This window comes from Rana temporaria, chromosome 3 (assembly GCF_905171775.1).
Source record: "Rana temporaria chromosome 3, aRanTem1.1, whole genome shotgun sequence".
In the NCBI taxonomy this organism is placed as follows: domain Eukaryota; kingdom Metazoa; phylum Chordata; class Amphibia; order Anura; family Ranidae; genus Rana; species Rana temporaria.
In genome coordinates, this window is record NC_053491.1 from 89,433,095 (window position 1) to 89,449,142 (window position 16,048).

Here is a 16,048-nt window from a genome sequence, read left to right on the forward strand (position 1 = left end):
TGGACAAGCAAAAAATTCATTTTTTACGTCTTTGGGTGTTCTTTACAAAGTGAAATTTCCTCGCATTCACTAAACTGAGGGGAAATTTATTTACAAAGTGCAACTTCCATTGAAGGATATTAGTCTTTAGTTAACTCCATAGTCTCCATCCTGAGCTCTATGGTCGTCCTGTCCCTATAGTCAGGTATATGCTTATGTTTATGAATATACAGTACTAGGAGGGAGCGCCGTGTGTGAGGGACCCCAAGAGGGTGTCTCTATCTCCCTCATACACGGCGCCTCTATCTCCCTCATACACGGCGCCTCTATCTCCCTCATACACGGCGCCTCTATCTCCCTCATACACGGCGCTCCCGGTATTTCGGATGCTCCCGCCATCCACTGATAATACAGGAGCGGTGAGGTGACCGCTGTGACTGATGTGTGAGGGGTGGAGGAGGAGGAGGAGGACATGAGGGATCCGGGGAGTGGGCGGAGAGCTCGGGCACACACTGTCCTCTGTCTCTATAAGCCCCATACACAGCAGACACACACAGGGACATGGCTGGACCGGAGGACTCGGGACCTGTATAGTGCTAGAGGAGGAAGCTTCCAGTGTCCTCCCTCACCCGGCACCATGATAGAGGTGTCCATCCCCTCCATAGGACACCAGGTGATGAAGGCAGACAAGACCCGAACGGTATGTCATCTCCTCCATCCTCAGTGACTGTGTGTAGACTTTGTACATTATGTAATGTGTGAGGAAGGTCAGTGTGTAGCACACAATCTGCTTGTGCAATGTCTGGGGCTCATTCACATCTGTGTGTTCAGGGAATGTGCAAAAACTGCATGCCACTTATGTGGTGCCAATAATTTTTAGGGCGCAATTCACACACGAGCATATGAAAAACACATTTTTTCACACGTTTCATGAAATGCCCCCAAAAACTCGTAACTGGGTTGTAATTCTGATTGGCATCCCCACCTGCAGTTCAAAAACGCACCAAAGTTGGCTTCGAAAGGTATAGAAGCGACTTTGGACGTTTTTGGAGCAGGGGGGAAGCTCATTTAGGTGAATGGTGCCGCTCCAATAAATGCACAAAAAAACATGCAGAAAACGCAACACAGGAGCGTTGATGGGAATGAAGACTAACGGCCCCCCAACGCAGCCAGCTTTTGCTACAGGAAAATGCACGTTAAGAAAACGCACAATGATTGATGAACACTCAGAAAGGTGTAGGAACTTATTTGTCACGAGAAGGACACACTATTTAACACTAGTCAACAGTTTTCAATGTGATATATTATGTATCTGTATCAGTTTTAAATGAAAAGGTACTTCAAGAGAGAATAGAGCGCTTATAGAAGGTAGCCTGCCATTGTGTGTGTGCGTGTGCGTGTGTGCACGTGGCCTCATAATGACCTTGTGTTATACATTTTTAAAATATGTGACTGTCATTTATAGAAGAAATTATCCAGTTTGCAGCCTTTGGAAAGCTCAGTTTATGTCTCATTCATCTCATCAGGAGGTTTCACTCCATGATGAAGGACTTGCTAACGTTTCTAAAGCCTGGTACACACCAGTCATTTTTTTTCGTTCAACCCAGCAGGGCTAAACAGGAAAAAAAAATGGCAGCTCAGGAGGAGCCACTATACTAACAATTCATGTTTCTACAGCAATCACCCCTGCTGTACTGACTGGGGGACAGCCCTCCGTGCCAGAACAGTTGGGTCATCGCTCTCAGCCATTGGCTGACAGCACTGATCGGGAGCCGATCAGCAGACCTTTTTTCGGTCATGTCTTTTTGACAGAAGCGACCGACTCCAATATGCATGGGCCAAATGTTGGCCGGTATCTATTGAACCGGCCGATGCCACCCAACATCCGGCCGGTTTGTACGAGGCTTAAAGCGTTTTTTACCTTAAAAAAAAATTGATTCTGTTCAAATCATGTTATACAGCATAGTGCTTGTGTAATTTGGCCCCTTGTATCACCTGAAATACCTGGCTGATCCTGCCTGGTTCTGCCCTTCCCCCTGTAAACTGACCACGGTTTATCATGGCTGCTGAGCCCTGACACCATGGTCAGCTTTCGTGCCCCTGTCATCCTCAGCTCTGCTCTTCTCTCCCCCCTCCCTCCCTGACTGTCAGCTCGTGACAGTGCCCGTTCCTCCCCTCCCGTTGCTAAAATAACTTTAAAATTTTTATACAATCCTCTCTGTTTCCTAATGATATGTGCCCCTGTGTGTTTGCTTTATAAAAAAAATAATACCTTATTTCAGAGCACATCTCAGCGGGGGATTCTCGGCCCCTCCCGCTGTAGCTGTCAGATCGAGAGAGCTGGCCGTTCATGTGAGTGCTGAGAAGTAAGGTATAGACAGCATTTTTTTCATAAAACACACACACACACACACACACAAGGGCACATAGCATTGGAAAACAGAGAGGGTTGTAGGAAGAGGACAGAGTGGCTTAAAAAACACTTGAAGTGTTAATCTGGCCATACAGGGTTAGTATTTTGTTTGAACTTTTGTACAGAAATTCTGAAAGGTCATTGGAGCGTGTGATAGTATCATAAGTGACCCAACAAATGTAGTTAGAAAGCCCTTACAATTTTCTTTTGGCTCCCGTGCTAATGATTTGAATGTTAATGATCAGCATTAGGATGCATGGAATGGATGTACTGTATTCTCTGTGACTCTACCACGTACACCGTATATTAGCCGTTCTCAACTAGGATTCCTCCAGGGGTGGCTAGAGGTTCCTTGACCAGTGGCTACCTGAACTTCCATCTGATGGTGCCTGCATCGTTCCAGGTCCAGTGCCACTTGCGTGACTGCAAGGGTTTCATCCTGGCCACTTACCACCACCAATACATTTCCCCAATAACCCTCGATAGGCCAATGTTACTAGGGGTTGCTTGAGGCTTGACAGTTATTACAAGGGCTCCTTTGGGGTAAGAAGGGAGAGAAAGGCTGCCCTTTATAAAACAAACAAAAGTCCATGACAGGCAAGTTAGGCTGGTCGTATCTATGCGCCTGATTCATAGAATCAGTTACGCATAGATATGCCTAAGATCCGACAGGTGTAACTGTGTTACACTGTCGGATCTTACCTGCAATTTAAAAATGGCGCCCGGGGCGTTCTCGCTGATTTACGCTGAGAAATATGTAAATCGGCGAGATACGCAAATTCACGAACGTACGCGGACCCGACGCAGTGTTGTTACGACGTTTCCGTAGCGGTTTTCCCGGTGTATACTTACCCCTGCTTCTATAAGGCGGAGCCAATGTTAAGTATAGCCGTCGTTCCCGCGTCGATTTAGAATTTTTTTACGGCGTTTGCGTACGCCGATTCAGAAACCCGCGCGCCGCAAGTTACGCTCACGCCGAAACCACTGACGTCCTAGCGACGTCAGTGGGAGCAATGCACGCCGGGAAATTTCGCGGACGGCGCATGCTCATTTAAATCGGCGCGGGGATGCGCCTGATTTAAATAGTACACTCCCCCTAGCCGCAGAATTTGAATTCCGCCGGGGGTTTTACGATCCACCGCCGCAAGTTTGGAGGTAAGTGCTTTGTGAATTACCCACTTGCCTCTCAAACTTGCGGCAACGGATCTTAAATCACATAAATCACGCGGATCTAAAGATCCGCTGATCTATGTGAATCTAGCCCAAAATGTATTCATTTTCCTGAATGGAATACATGGAAAACACTGTGCATTCATTTTTAGTTCAGAAAAAAAGCACACGGAACTGGTGTGAACTGGCCCTCAGCAAATCGGTACTGAAAAGGAATTATCTGTAAAGCACAATCACCCTTAAAAAAAACTTAATTTTTTTTAGTGCTCTGCGCCTACTGGAGCTACAGATGATACCGTTTTAGGAGGCTATTGAAGATTTTTCACATGCCAAGTTTATAATAAAGAGAGTTTTTGTAAATATTTTTGTGGTTGAACTTCATGGACCTGTGTGTTTTTGTCAGCGAAATGAACTATGTAACAGAGATGGTCAGATGTCTTGGAGATAATAATGGGAAGTGAGACATTTCAATGAATGACGCGTCTCCAGGACCTGCTGTGATCATCTTTCTAATTCACACAAGCAGAGAAAGCTTTGTTCTCTTTTCTTCACAAAGAACAAAAAGCTATCAGTGGGAAAATACAGTATGTTTGAGCAATTGTGATCAAGGTTGATTGAGGTTTGGAAGTGCTCAGTTAGGTTTCGCTGATCATGCTCAAATTGGGTGGCTTGGTTGTTTCATCAGGTAATGTATGAAAACTGATTATTCGCACATTTACTAGCACAGTTGTCATGGAATATGTATAGGCTTTTGGTGCTCTTCATCTGTAATGGAGAAAAATACCTGGTTCCTTAGTCCCCTTGCACACTAGATGCTTAAAGTTATTGTAAAGTCTTGTGGGGTTTTTTTTCTATAAAAAATTACAAACATGTTATACTTACCTGCTCTGTGCAGTGCATTTGCACAGAGCAGCCCGGATTCCCCTCTTCTCGGGTCCATCTTCTGTGCTCCTGGCCCCTCCCTCCTGTCAAGTGCCCCTACAGCAAGCAGATTGCTAAGGGGGCACCCGAGCTGAGTCACAGCTCCCTGTGTCCATTCAGAGAAGGAGCTGCGGCCCAGCCCCTCCCCTCTGATTAGCTAACTGAATTGGACAGCAGCGAGAGCCAATGGCACCACTGCTGCGTCTCAGCCAATGAGGAGAGACACTCATGGACATAGATGGGGCTCAGGTGTTTGGGGAGCTGAGGGGGCTGCTGCACACAGAAGTGTTTTTTATCTTAATGCATAGATGCCCCCTCCCCCGCCAGAACACACCAGTCATTGGCTGAGAGCATGGGATGTTGGGCCGGCTTCTGTCGGACCAGCTGCCGTACACACAGGCCGAATGTCCGCCCTATATTCTGCCCGGGTGTACAGCTCTTTAGTCTGTGTTCATCTGATGCCAGTGTTTTAATGCAGTGGTCGCCAACCTTTTGGACCTCACGGATCACTAAACTCACAATTCTGAATCCCACGGACCACTAACATGAATTTTACATGCCTGATACACACAATCATCCAGCTGTCTGCCCCCCTCCCCTTGTATCACACTGCTGCCTTTTACATACAATGCTCTGGCTCTCTGCCCCCCCCCACCCCCCACACTCGGAGTCACACTGCTGTCTTACATAGACTTATTATTGGATCTCCTTGGACCTCCTTGTCCAGTCATCTGCTCAAGCTCTGTGCTCCCTCCCACAGTCTGTGATCAGCACTGCCATTGGAATTCCCTTCCTTCTTCACTTACCACTCTCTGCACTACTCTCGGTGCCTCCCTCTGAGTTCACAAGAGGAGAACTACAGAGGAGGAGAGAACAGCACTGGAAACAACATTGGGCAGTATACATCCGCCACAAGGTTTATTTGCATCTAGGCCTGTTGCTACAAGGCAGGCAAACCAAGCAATTGCTTGGGGCCCCAAGCTGGCCTGGGGCCCCAAGCAGGGCCCTTGCCGCGCTCCTCTTCCTTCCTCCTGTCAGTCCAGACCCTGTGCTCACTTCCTTTCAGTGTGTCCGCGAACAGGAAACTGAATCTCCTGCCGCGCGGTACAGACCCGGTAGGGAGGGGGGGGCCCCGGGGGGCGTAAAAGAACATAGGGGGATTGTGCGTGTAGGGGGTGGTTGGGGGGCCTCCATGTCCATTTTGCTTGGGGCCCCCAAATTCCTTCAAACGGCCCTGTTTGCATCAGAACCCCTAGGGACCACTAAAGTTTTCTCGTGGACCATCAGTTGTCCGAGGACCACTGGTTGGTGACCGCTGTTTTAGTGCGCCCAATAGGCGTACGTGCATAGTGCAGCCCCACTGCCTGCAGTCTGTCAAAGTCTATGGTAGGCCCATATTTCCTGTGGCTGGACGGGGCTGAAATGTTTAGTGTGTTTGGCATACATAGTTAATTTCAGTGCTGGCCAGGATGACCAGAAGCTCAGGGGAAAATAAATCTACACTTCTAAGGCTGACTATAGATTCTTTTTTTTCCCCCATTCGCACAAGCAAGGTGATTGGAGGAATCCTCCCCACTGGCACATTGTATTCTGACTCAGAATACACTGATCAGCACCTATACCTGATTGGCTGCTGATCAACAGAAGTTTTCCAGCATTCCTTTTCAACAGACAGAACTGTTCAACTGATTAAAGGGGTTGTATACCCTCTTGTCATAATTGCACCTACAGGTAAGTCTACATTAAGGCTTACCTGTAGGTGCTTGCAACATGGTTAAGGAGATATTTGCAGAAAAGCAGGCACTGATGTCTACGACGCATGCCCGCCGTAGACAATGGCGCACTGAGCACGGCGGCTCTTGAATGGGAGCCTGCCGGAAAGTGACGAAAATGTGCGCATGCGCGGGGATCGTGCCGTCCCGCACACATGCGCGGGATTGACGTCATCTCCGCTACGGCCAGTCACAGAGCCGGAGCGGCGATACCCGGAAGTCACTCCGGGTATCATGGCGGCGGCGGAGGACGTGTCCGAGGACCGCTGCGGGGGCTTCGATCTAAGGTAAGTAATTGATAATGAGTTAGTATGCTAGTAATACTAGCTCATTATGCCTTTGCCTTGCAGGTTTAAAAAAAAAAAAGAACTTTGGGGTATACAACCGCTTTAACTTCTGTCAAGCGGGAACAACCATACATAGATTGAAATTCAGCTGGTCCCTGCTGAACCGGCCAAACTTTGATCCATATATGTCCAGCTTAAAACAGCTAAACAGATTCTCCTTACTGCACTGTCTGCAACTGCAATCCATGACAAGTGACAATTCTGAAGGGCCCACTCTTCCTGATTGGAAATGTCACAGGGGTATACCCATTACCCACCCCTTACACACCCCCCCCCCCCATGCCCCTTAGTAGCCACCTGGTATGGCTATTGTTCCGCTACAGCTTAGTGTCCATTCACTTTTCTAGCCAATTATGTTTAAACAATGAAAAAGAAAACCTGCAGAGATGGCTTTGTCTCTAGGGAAAAGTAGTGATCAGTCAAGAAATTCCAGCCAAACCCCTCCCCACTTCCCCAGGGATGACTGATTGGAAGGGCTTTAGGTACCAGTAGGTATATAAAAAAAAGTGTTGTTTCCTTAGTCTGCAAGAGGGAATCGACAAAAAAAAGTGCCAAATGGTCTTCTTTGAGTCTGAAATCATTTCTTGAGAGAAGCAGAGTATTAACGGTAACCAATGCAATTAAGGGGCAAACAATCCGTATTTGTCATGGCTAAGATGAGTGATGACAAAACTTTCTACAGAACTCTATATAATAAGAACTCCTAGAAACATGCTCTATGTCAAGGAGAGAGCTTTAATAGTCACAGTGGAGGTGTGTTAAAATTACTTATGGGCAGCCAAAGGGGCAGTAAACTGCAAGTAATGAATATTTCAATAGTAACATGTAGGGATCAGTAGGGCAGTCATCATATAAATCAGTCTATCTTGGTTTTTCCTTTCTCTGAGGCTGGTGGCGATGCATTCTTTTGATGCTGAAAGCAGACGAGTTATCTGATCCTTTGATGTCAGCGGATTTACTTCCATGAGCGCAGCAACACAGAGAGATGGGAAAGCACAGACGTGCCAGATCAATTCCTGTGACTCAGATCAGACATGGGCTGGTAAAGGGCCTTCACCTGGAATAGCTTTGTCTTAAACTTTTTTGATCCTCAGGCATATTTAAAGAGGTTGTAAAGGTTTGTTTTTTATTTTCTAAATAGGTTCCTTTAAGCTAGTGCGTTGTTAGTTCACTTACCTTTTCCTTCGATTTCCCTTCTAAATGTTTTTTTTCTTTGTTTTCTTTGAAGAGGTTAATAATGATGAAGTTCATAAGGAGTGATCTGTGGCAGAAATACATTTCGTGTGAACGGAATTCCACCACCAAAAGTACACCAACTCGTGTGTTGTAGTCTCCTTACCATAAATATATGACCACCGTTACAGTGGTCATAGCAGATGCAGGGATATTTTAAGTCTTCCCGAGCAGACTATCTCCAGATGAGAATGCTGGGGGAACCAGTCCATTAAGCTCGTTCCAATAGGGGTGTGCTGGATTCAGACTCACATGGAATAAGGTTTGTTTACACTTACCTCTCCCCGTTCTTCAGCTCTATGACCCAATCACGGGACACCGGCGGCGATCGGGTCCCGCGGGCGCGGTCATGGAGCTTCGGACCAGGTTGCGAGCGCGCTACCGGCGGCACGCTCGCGACCCACGGCTGGGTTCTTAAAGGGGACATACCTGTATGCCCTTTTGCCCAGCCGTGCCATTCTGTTGACGTATATCGTCGTGCTATGGTCCTTAAGTGGTTAACCTACAGGTAAGCCTAGATTAAGGCTTACCTGTAGGTGCAACAAATATCTCCTAAACCTACACAGTTTAGAAGATATTTGCAAAATAAAGGTACCGATGTCTGCGGTGTCTACGGCACCCGCTCGCATGCACGGGAGTGACGTCATCGCGGCTCAGGCCAGTCACAGTGCCGGAGCCGCGATATGCGGAAGTGACTCGTGGAGAGATGGCGCAGACGGAGGAGGTGACCGAGCACCGCTGCGGGGGCTTCGATCTCAAATAAGTACTTCATAATGAGCTAATTTGCTATGAATACTAGCTCATTATGCCTTTGCCTTGCAGGGTGTTTAAAAAAAAAAAGCGGGTTTACTTCCTCTTTAAATTATTTCAGTGCAACAAACATCTTGACAACAAATTACTGATACATAATATGTAGATTGTTGCTGTGAACACACTTAATCATGCCGTGAACATGCCATGAATATCTTTGGAAGCTCATGTATCCCTCAGCCATTGATACATTTCATTCATGTGACAGGAAATGAGCTGCAGCTGAACTCATGACAACACATTTGTGAAAATGATAAATGACAAAAGTAGAATTGTCAGCAGCCAATCAAATCTCTAATGCAGATGAAAGCTAATTCCTGAGTGTCTGGTATAGGGAGCTACACTTAAGCCTCGTACACACGATCGGATTTTCCAACGGGAATTGTGTGATGACAGGCTGTTGGCGGAAAATCCGTCTGTTTGTATGCTCCATTGGACAATTGTTGTCGGATTTTCTGCGGACAAATGTTGGATGGCAGGCTTTAAAATTTTCCATGGACAACGGTCTGGTGTCGGATTTTCTGAGCGTGTGTACACAAGTCCGTCGGACAAAAGTCCAAAGTACAAACACGCATGCTCGGAAGCAATGCTCACCAAACACAACATTAGCAGAAGGTGCGCAAAGCGTGGTGCTAAAGAGCTGAAAAACTACGTAGTACGTCACTACGTTCGTGTTTGTTGGATGACAATTGTGTGCTGTTTGTATGCAAGACAAATTCCTGGCCAACGCCCTTTCGGACAATAAGCCCAGGCTTTGTCTGCGGAAAATCCAATTGTGTGTACGAGACTTAACATACATTAATGACTTTTCTTTCAGCTGTCATTCATTCATTGATTTCATTCATATTACTTTTACTTTACTATGATGATGCCCTATATTTCACAAGAAAGAAAAGAAACAAAATATGTAATTAAACATGTCACACGCATTAATCATCACCTTACAATGAGCTACGATTAAGCACTAATTTATAGTGCGAAACGCGTCAGGTGTTTTACTCCTGTGTTGTGTGCTGTGACTTGTAGTGCATTTTTCCTTTTTTAAATAAAGACAACCATCAAGGTTTTTTGGAGTGCGGCTGTCCATATTTTCTTTTTCCATTTATCACCTTACAATGGGATAGAAATTGTTTTGGTTAAAAAATAAAGTTACATTTAACCACTTGACTAGGCCTTTTTTTTTTTTTGCAATGCGGCACTGTGTTACTTTAACTGACAATTGCGTGTAGGGCCGAAACAACTAATCGATAACTAATCGATTATGAAATTAATCGATTACCATTTTCATAATTGATTAATCGGTCAGTAACATAATGGGGTTAAAAAAAAAAAAATTAGCCCTTTTATAGTACAAAAAAGAGCAAATCTCTACTGTAAATATTACTTTCACTGTCCCACAGTAAAAAATGAACCCCTTACAGTAGCGATTATTTGCTCTTTTGTACTAATTTTCGTTTTTTTAACCCCATTATGTTACTAAACATCTCAGGCCGGGGTCACACCTCTGTGCTTTTTGCAGAAACTCACTACAGTTCATTTACATGGTTTTACATCCATGATTTTTTCAGCGGCTGAGTATTTGGAAAGGGCAAGGACTTTATTTTTTAACACAAAACGGTGCTATTTTGTTTTTTGGTTCAATATACTTCAATGGAAAAGCTGCAGAAAAGCATTTTTGTGGCAATTTGTGTTTTTTAATCTGCTCAACAACAAATTGGCCAAAAAAATTGAAACTGCAAATCGCAGAAAAAAATTTCTTTTTTAAGGTTATTAACTGATTATTCGATAAATCGAAAGAATAATCGGCCAAATAATCGATTATGAAAATAATCGCTAGTTGCAGTCCTGCTACGCTGTACCCAAATTAAATGTATGTCCTTTATTCCCACAAAGAGAGCTTTCTTTTGGTGGTATTTGGTCACCACTGCGTTTTTTTATTTATTGTGCTATAAACAAAAAAGACCAATGTTTTAGTTCAAAACCCCAATATTTTCTACTTTCTACTATAAAACTTGGCCAATAAAAAAAAAAAATCAACTTTCTTCATAAATTTAGAAGAATATGTATTCTGCAACATATTTTTGGTAAACAATCCCAATAAGCATATATGGATTGGTTTATGCAAATGTTATAGTGTCTAAAAACTATGGTATATATTTATGAAATTTATAGCGGGACTACGATTATTACGGCGGACAATCTGACACTTTTGACACTTTGCGGGAATCAGTAACACTAGTACAGAGATCAGTGCTAAAAAAATATGCACTGTCACTGTACTAATGACACTGGCTGGGAAGGGGTTAAACATTTGAGAACGTTTAAAAGGTTAATTGTGTACTGAAGGTGCTTCTTTTTCTAGGGGGAGTAATACATTTTAGTCTCTGCTTCGCAGAAACACGAAATTGATCCCTATCCCCCTGTCAGAATGGTGATCTGCCTTGTTTACAAGATTCTTGTTCTGTGTAGTATACCAATGATTGGCGGGTGTCTTTGCAAACGATATTAAGCTAAGCAGGGCAATAACTTCTCCACAGGATGTGGAAACCTTGCAAAAAGATCTGAACAAATGAATGGGGTGGGCAACTACATGGCAAATGAGGTTCATAGTAGAAAAATATAAAATAATACATTTGGGTGGCAAAAATATGAATGCAATCTATACACTGCGAGGAGAACCTCTGGGGGAATCTAGGATGGAGAGGACCTGGGGGTCCTTGTAGATGATAGGCTCAGCAATGTCATGCAATGCCAAGCTGCTGCTAACAAAGCAAACAGAATATTGGCATTAAAAAGGGGATTAACTCCAGAGATAAAACGATAATTCTCCCGCTCTACAAGACTCTGGTCCGGCCGCACTTACAGTATGCTGTCCAGTTCTGGGCACCAGTCCTCAGGAAGGATGTGCTGGAACTGGAGAAGGGCAACAAAGCTAATAAAGGGTCTGGAGGACATTAGTTATGAGGAAAGATTGGAGAAGAGATGCTTAAGAGGGGATATGATTTGAATTTACAAATACCATACTGGTGACGCCACAAAAGGGATAAAACTTTTAGGTGGAAGGGAGTTTAACAAGACACGTGGTCACTCATTAAATTTAGAAGAAGAGGTTTAACCTTAAACTACGTAGAGGGTTCTTTACTGTAAGAGCGGCAAGGATGTGGAATCCCCTTCCACAGGCGGTGGTCTCAGCGGGGGGGGGGGCAATTTCCTTGTATTGCTTCCTTTATATGAAATCTCTGTTGATCCTGCCAGTCCCTTTGCTTTCCTATAAAAAACTGACCACAATGGGTGTGAGAGCACAGCATTGTCAGTTTTGTTTCTCCTTTCCACAGCTCTTATGCAGCTGACAACAGAGGGAATGTAATCACTTATAAAAAAGGTAGTTATAATAATGTTTATATCCATACACAATTGTTTTGTCTTCCATTTCTATTTTAAACTGAATTGGTTTACAAGGTGAGGGGTTACATGTACTTTACAACATATTAGGTTATTTATATATCCAGAGAGACCAGATAACTTTGCCAATAAAGCCTATTACGTCTGCACTTTCCATTGTCCTTTGGAGGCTGTTTTCATAGCTCCAGGGCAATGTAAAGATTGCTCTGTTTACATACAACTTGTCTACATCTGCATTGTAACTGCAGACATCTAATAAGAATAGTGAAGACATCTGCTTCACAGTCCTATTTGACTTAACGTTTTCACTGCCAGAAGCCATACACCGGGATTTCTGTGCTGTACTCATGTAGTCCACAAGGGAAACTGCTGGCAGCAAACAGACCCTGCACAACTATTGTTTCAGAAAGCAAATGTCTCCAGACCAAGGCTGAGAAAAAAGAAGACGATAGGGATCCCTCTAGGCCAGTGTTTTTCAACTCCAGTCCTCAAGGCGCACCAACAGGTCATGTTTTCAGGCTTTACATTATTTTACACAGGTGATTTGATCAGTTTCACTGCCTTAGTAATCACCTCAGCCTTTCATCTAAAGGGAATCCTGAAAACATGACCTGTTGGGGCGCCTTCAGGACTGGAGTTGAGAAACACTGCTCTAGGCTAGCCTTCTCAACCAGGGTTCTGTGGAATCCTAGGGTTCCTCTAGAACAGGCATGTCCAAAGTCTGGCCCGTGTTCCAGTTTCGAAAGGCCCGTAATTTGGATATAACATATCTTTTGTGGCTTCCAACAAATCTCTGAGTGCCGGGGCCAAAAAAGATATATATTATGGCTACCTCGGAGGGGACAGGAAGGGGGCGAGACGAGGGCCGTACATACAGGAGAATTTTCTGTTTACGCGGCAGCCTCTGTAATAGGAAGTCCCGTCTCCTGCGCTGCCATTGGATGACTGTTCTGCCCATCATAGGACTTTGTATTAAAGAGGCTACTGAGAAAACAGGAGTTTCTGCTGTATGTAATCTTCATGGCAAAGGGGGTGCTGCATTCATGGCAATGGGGGTGCTGAATTCATGGCAATTGTGAGGCTGCAGATGGGCACTGATTAGGCTGAATTGATGGGCACTGACCCTTATTTTGCTTCACAGTTCTCTATTTAAGAGGGAAGTTTCATTAAATTTATTTATTTTTTTAAAGTGAATGTGCACGTTATACACCGATAAATATGGTATATCCAAATAACACGCCTAAGCTCATCTCCTGACCACACACAGCCACAAAGTCAGGAGAATTCTTGTTGGGCGGTGTATCAGTGCTCGAACGAACACACTTAGACCGCATTTTAATGGTTCAAAGAATGTCAGGCAAAATGGTCATCCCTCACGCATGTTCACTTCATCAAATCTGGCCCTCTTTTAAAAAAGTTTGGACGCCCCTGATCTAAACCATTCCATTGTAGCTCTCATTGTCCTGCTGGAAGGTGAACCTCCACCCCAGTCCTAAGTCTTTTGCAGACTCTAACAGGTTTTCTTCTAAGATTGCTCTGTATATGGCTCTATCCATCTTCCCATCAACTCTGACCAGCTTCCCTGTCCCTACTGAAGAAAAGCATCCCCACAACATGATGCTGCCACCACCATGTTTCACGGTGGGGATGGTGTGTTCAGGGTGATGTGCAGTGTTAAAAAAAAAACTTTAATTTTGGTCTCATCTGACCAGAACACCTTCTTCCACATGTTTGCTGTGTCCCCCACATGGGTTCTCGCAAACTGCAAATGGGACTTCTTATATCTTTCTTTCAAAAATGGTTTTCTTCTTGCCACTCTTCCATAAAGGCCAGATTTGTGGAGTGCACGAGTAATAGTTGTCCTGTGGACAGATTCTCCAACCTGAACTGTGGATCTCTGCAGCTCCTCCAGAGTTACCATGGGCCTCTTGGCTGCTTCTCTGATTAATACACTCCTTGCTGGCCTGTCAGTTTAGGTGGACATTCATGTCTTTGTAGGTTTGCAGTCGTGCCATAGGGCCCTTTCACACGTACGGACAAACGGTCCGTTTATTACAAGTCGTTTACGTAGTGTATCCCTATGGGATTGCAGACGTTAGCGGATGATGCATCCGCTAACGTCCGCAACCATCCGCGTCTGCAAAGATCCGCTTTTGCGGACGGAAGAAAACCCTATTTTTCTTCCATCCGGCGGAACGGATCAGATGAATACGGACACACGGTCCGTATTCATCCGATTCCCCATAGGGGAGAGCGGAGGAGAGACAGGGCGGTCTACCGCCCTGTCCGCCGAAAGCTCAGCGGGGATTAACGGAGGAATCCCCGCTGAGCCAAACGGGTCCGCTCCGTGTGAAAGAGCCCTTACTCTTTCAATTTTCGGATGATGAATTGAACAGTACTCTGTGAGATGTTCAAAGCTTGGGATATTTTTTTTATAACCTAACCCTGCGATAAACTTCTTCACAACTTTACCCCTGACCTGTCTGGTGTGTTCCTTGGCCTTCAATGTGCTGTTGTTCACCAAGGTTCTCTAACAAACCTCTGAGGGCTTCACAGAACAGCTGTATTTATACAGAGGTTAAATTACACATTAAATAGGTGATTTGTGAAGGCAATTGGTTCCAATTAAATTTTAGTTAGTGGTTTTAGAGTAAAGGGGGCTGAATACAAATGCACTCCACACTTTTCAGATATTTATTTGTAAAAAAAAATTGCATTGTAACATAGTCACTTTCCAGTTCAAAAAGACCATAGGAGTGCGCACAGGGTGTGCCAGGTGTGCCCAGGCACACCCTAATCACCCTGTGCAGCACAGATTGCCCCAAATGCCCTGGCTCCCATCTTTCCCCTCGCAGCGCTGCCAGCTTCCCTCCTCTCCTATCGACTGTTGCTTCTGGTATGCAGGCGTCAAGCATCCGCAACTGTGGGGGAGGGGTGGTGCTTCTAATTTTGACTGTCCTATCATCCTGGACCACAAACCTTCCTCACTGTGCTATACGTTTTCTGCTGCACCATTGGCATGGTTATATCTTCTTAGTCCTCTCCATAAAATTATCAGAAATTTGTGATTAAAGTAGAACTATAGGCAACACTTTTTTTTTTTTCATTTTAGATTAAGGGAAAGTTTTACCCCCGGTCAGTTTATTTTTTAGAGATTTCCCTTCACTTCCTGCCCCATAGGCAAACAAGAAGTGAGAGGAAAACTATTTAAGGGTCTCCATTGCCCCCCCAGGCCCTCAGAACTATTGTCCCCACCCTAAATTTTCAGGGCGGGTCTTAAACAGCAAGGGGTGTGGCCCTGACAGGAAGGGGTGGGTCATATTTAAATTAGGGGTGCACAAGTTTAGTGAGGCCTAGGGCAGCACAAAACCTAAATACACTACTGGTACAGATGCACAGTCTTTACAATAGGGTGACCAGACATCCCCAGTTTCAGGGGACAGTCCCCTGATTGAGGACACTGTCCCTGGAACAAGTCTGTCCCCGGTTTTGTCCCTGGATTGGATTTGAACAGGGACTGGGGCAATTTCATAGACAGTCAGTGCTCCTACTAGCTTAGGGGGGTGGATTTTTTTTCCATTATCTGTCTACTTTTCTGATGATCATGTGTTAGTCGGAGTGGAGGGAATATTTCTTCAATTTCGGGTGCATGCCCATTCCGCTCCGCTTGCATGTTCTTCTGCCTTGGCTCAAGTCCCGGCCAGCCGACTGCCTGCTTATCTCCTTGCCTTCCCTGGTGGAGTGATCTTCCTCTGCTCCCCACCCAGTAGTATCCGGGGCCCGGAGAGTAAGACTTGACAGGCTGTGAGGCGGGCGGCGGCGACGGTCAGAGAGTCGCTGATTGCCGCCATTACTAGTAAAAAAAAATGTCCCCGGATTTCTTTTAAAAAATCTGGTCACCTTACTTTACAAGTGGTTTGAGTGCCCATGCATAAGAACATCCGGCACCCATGTTATGCAGGCTCTGGGCAGTCTACACTAAACTGTCTTCTCGGGAGGGA

At 45.0% G+C, this 16,048-nt stretch overlaps 1 protein-coding gene across 1 annotated transcript in view; it reads left to right on the plus strand.

The window, feature by feature from the left end:
• Positions 1–468: 468 nt before the first annotated feature.
• The window catches only part of SNX22 (sorting nexin 22), a 48,221-nt gene continuing 32,641 nt past the window's right edge, over positions 469–16,048 (plus strand). Inside the window, exon 1 of the mRNA XM_040342922.1 lies at positions 469–679. Within this exon, the coding sequence (XP_040198856.1) occupies positions 617–679 (63 nt within the window). The 5' untranslated portion in view covers positions 469–616. The remainder of the gene's footprint in view (positions 680–16,048) is intronic.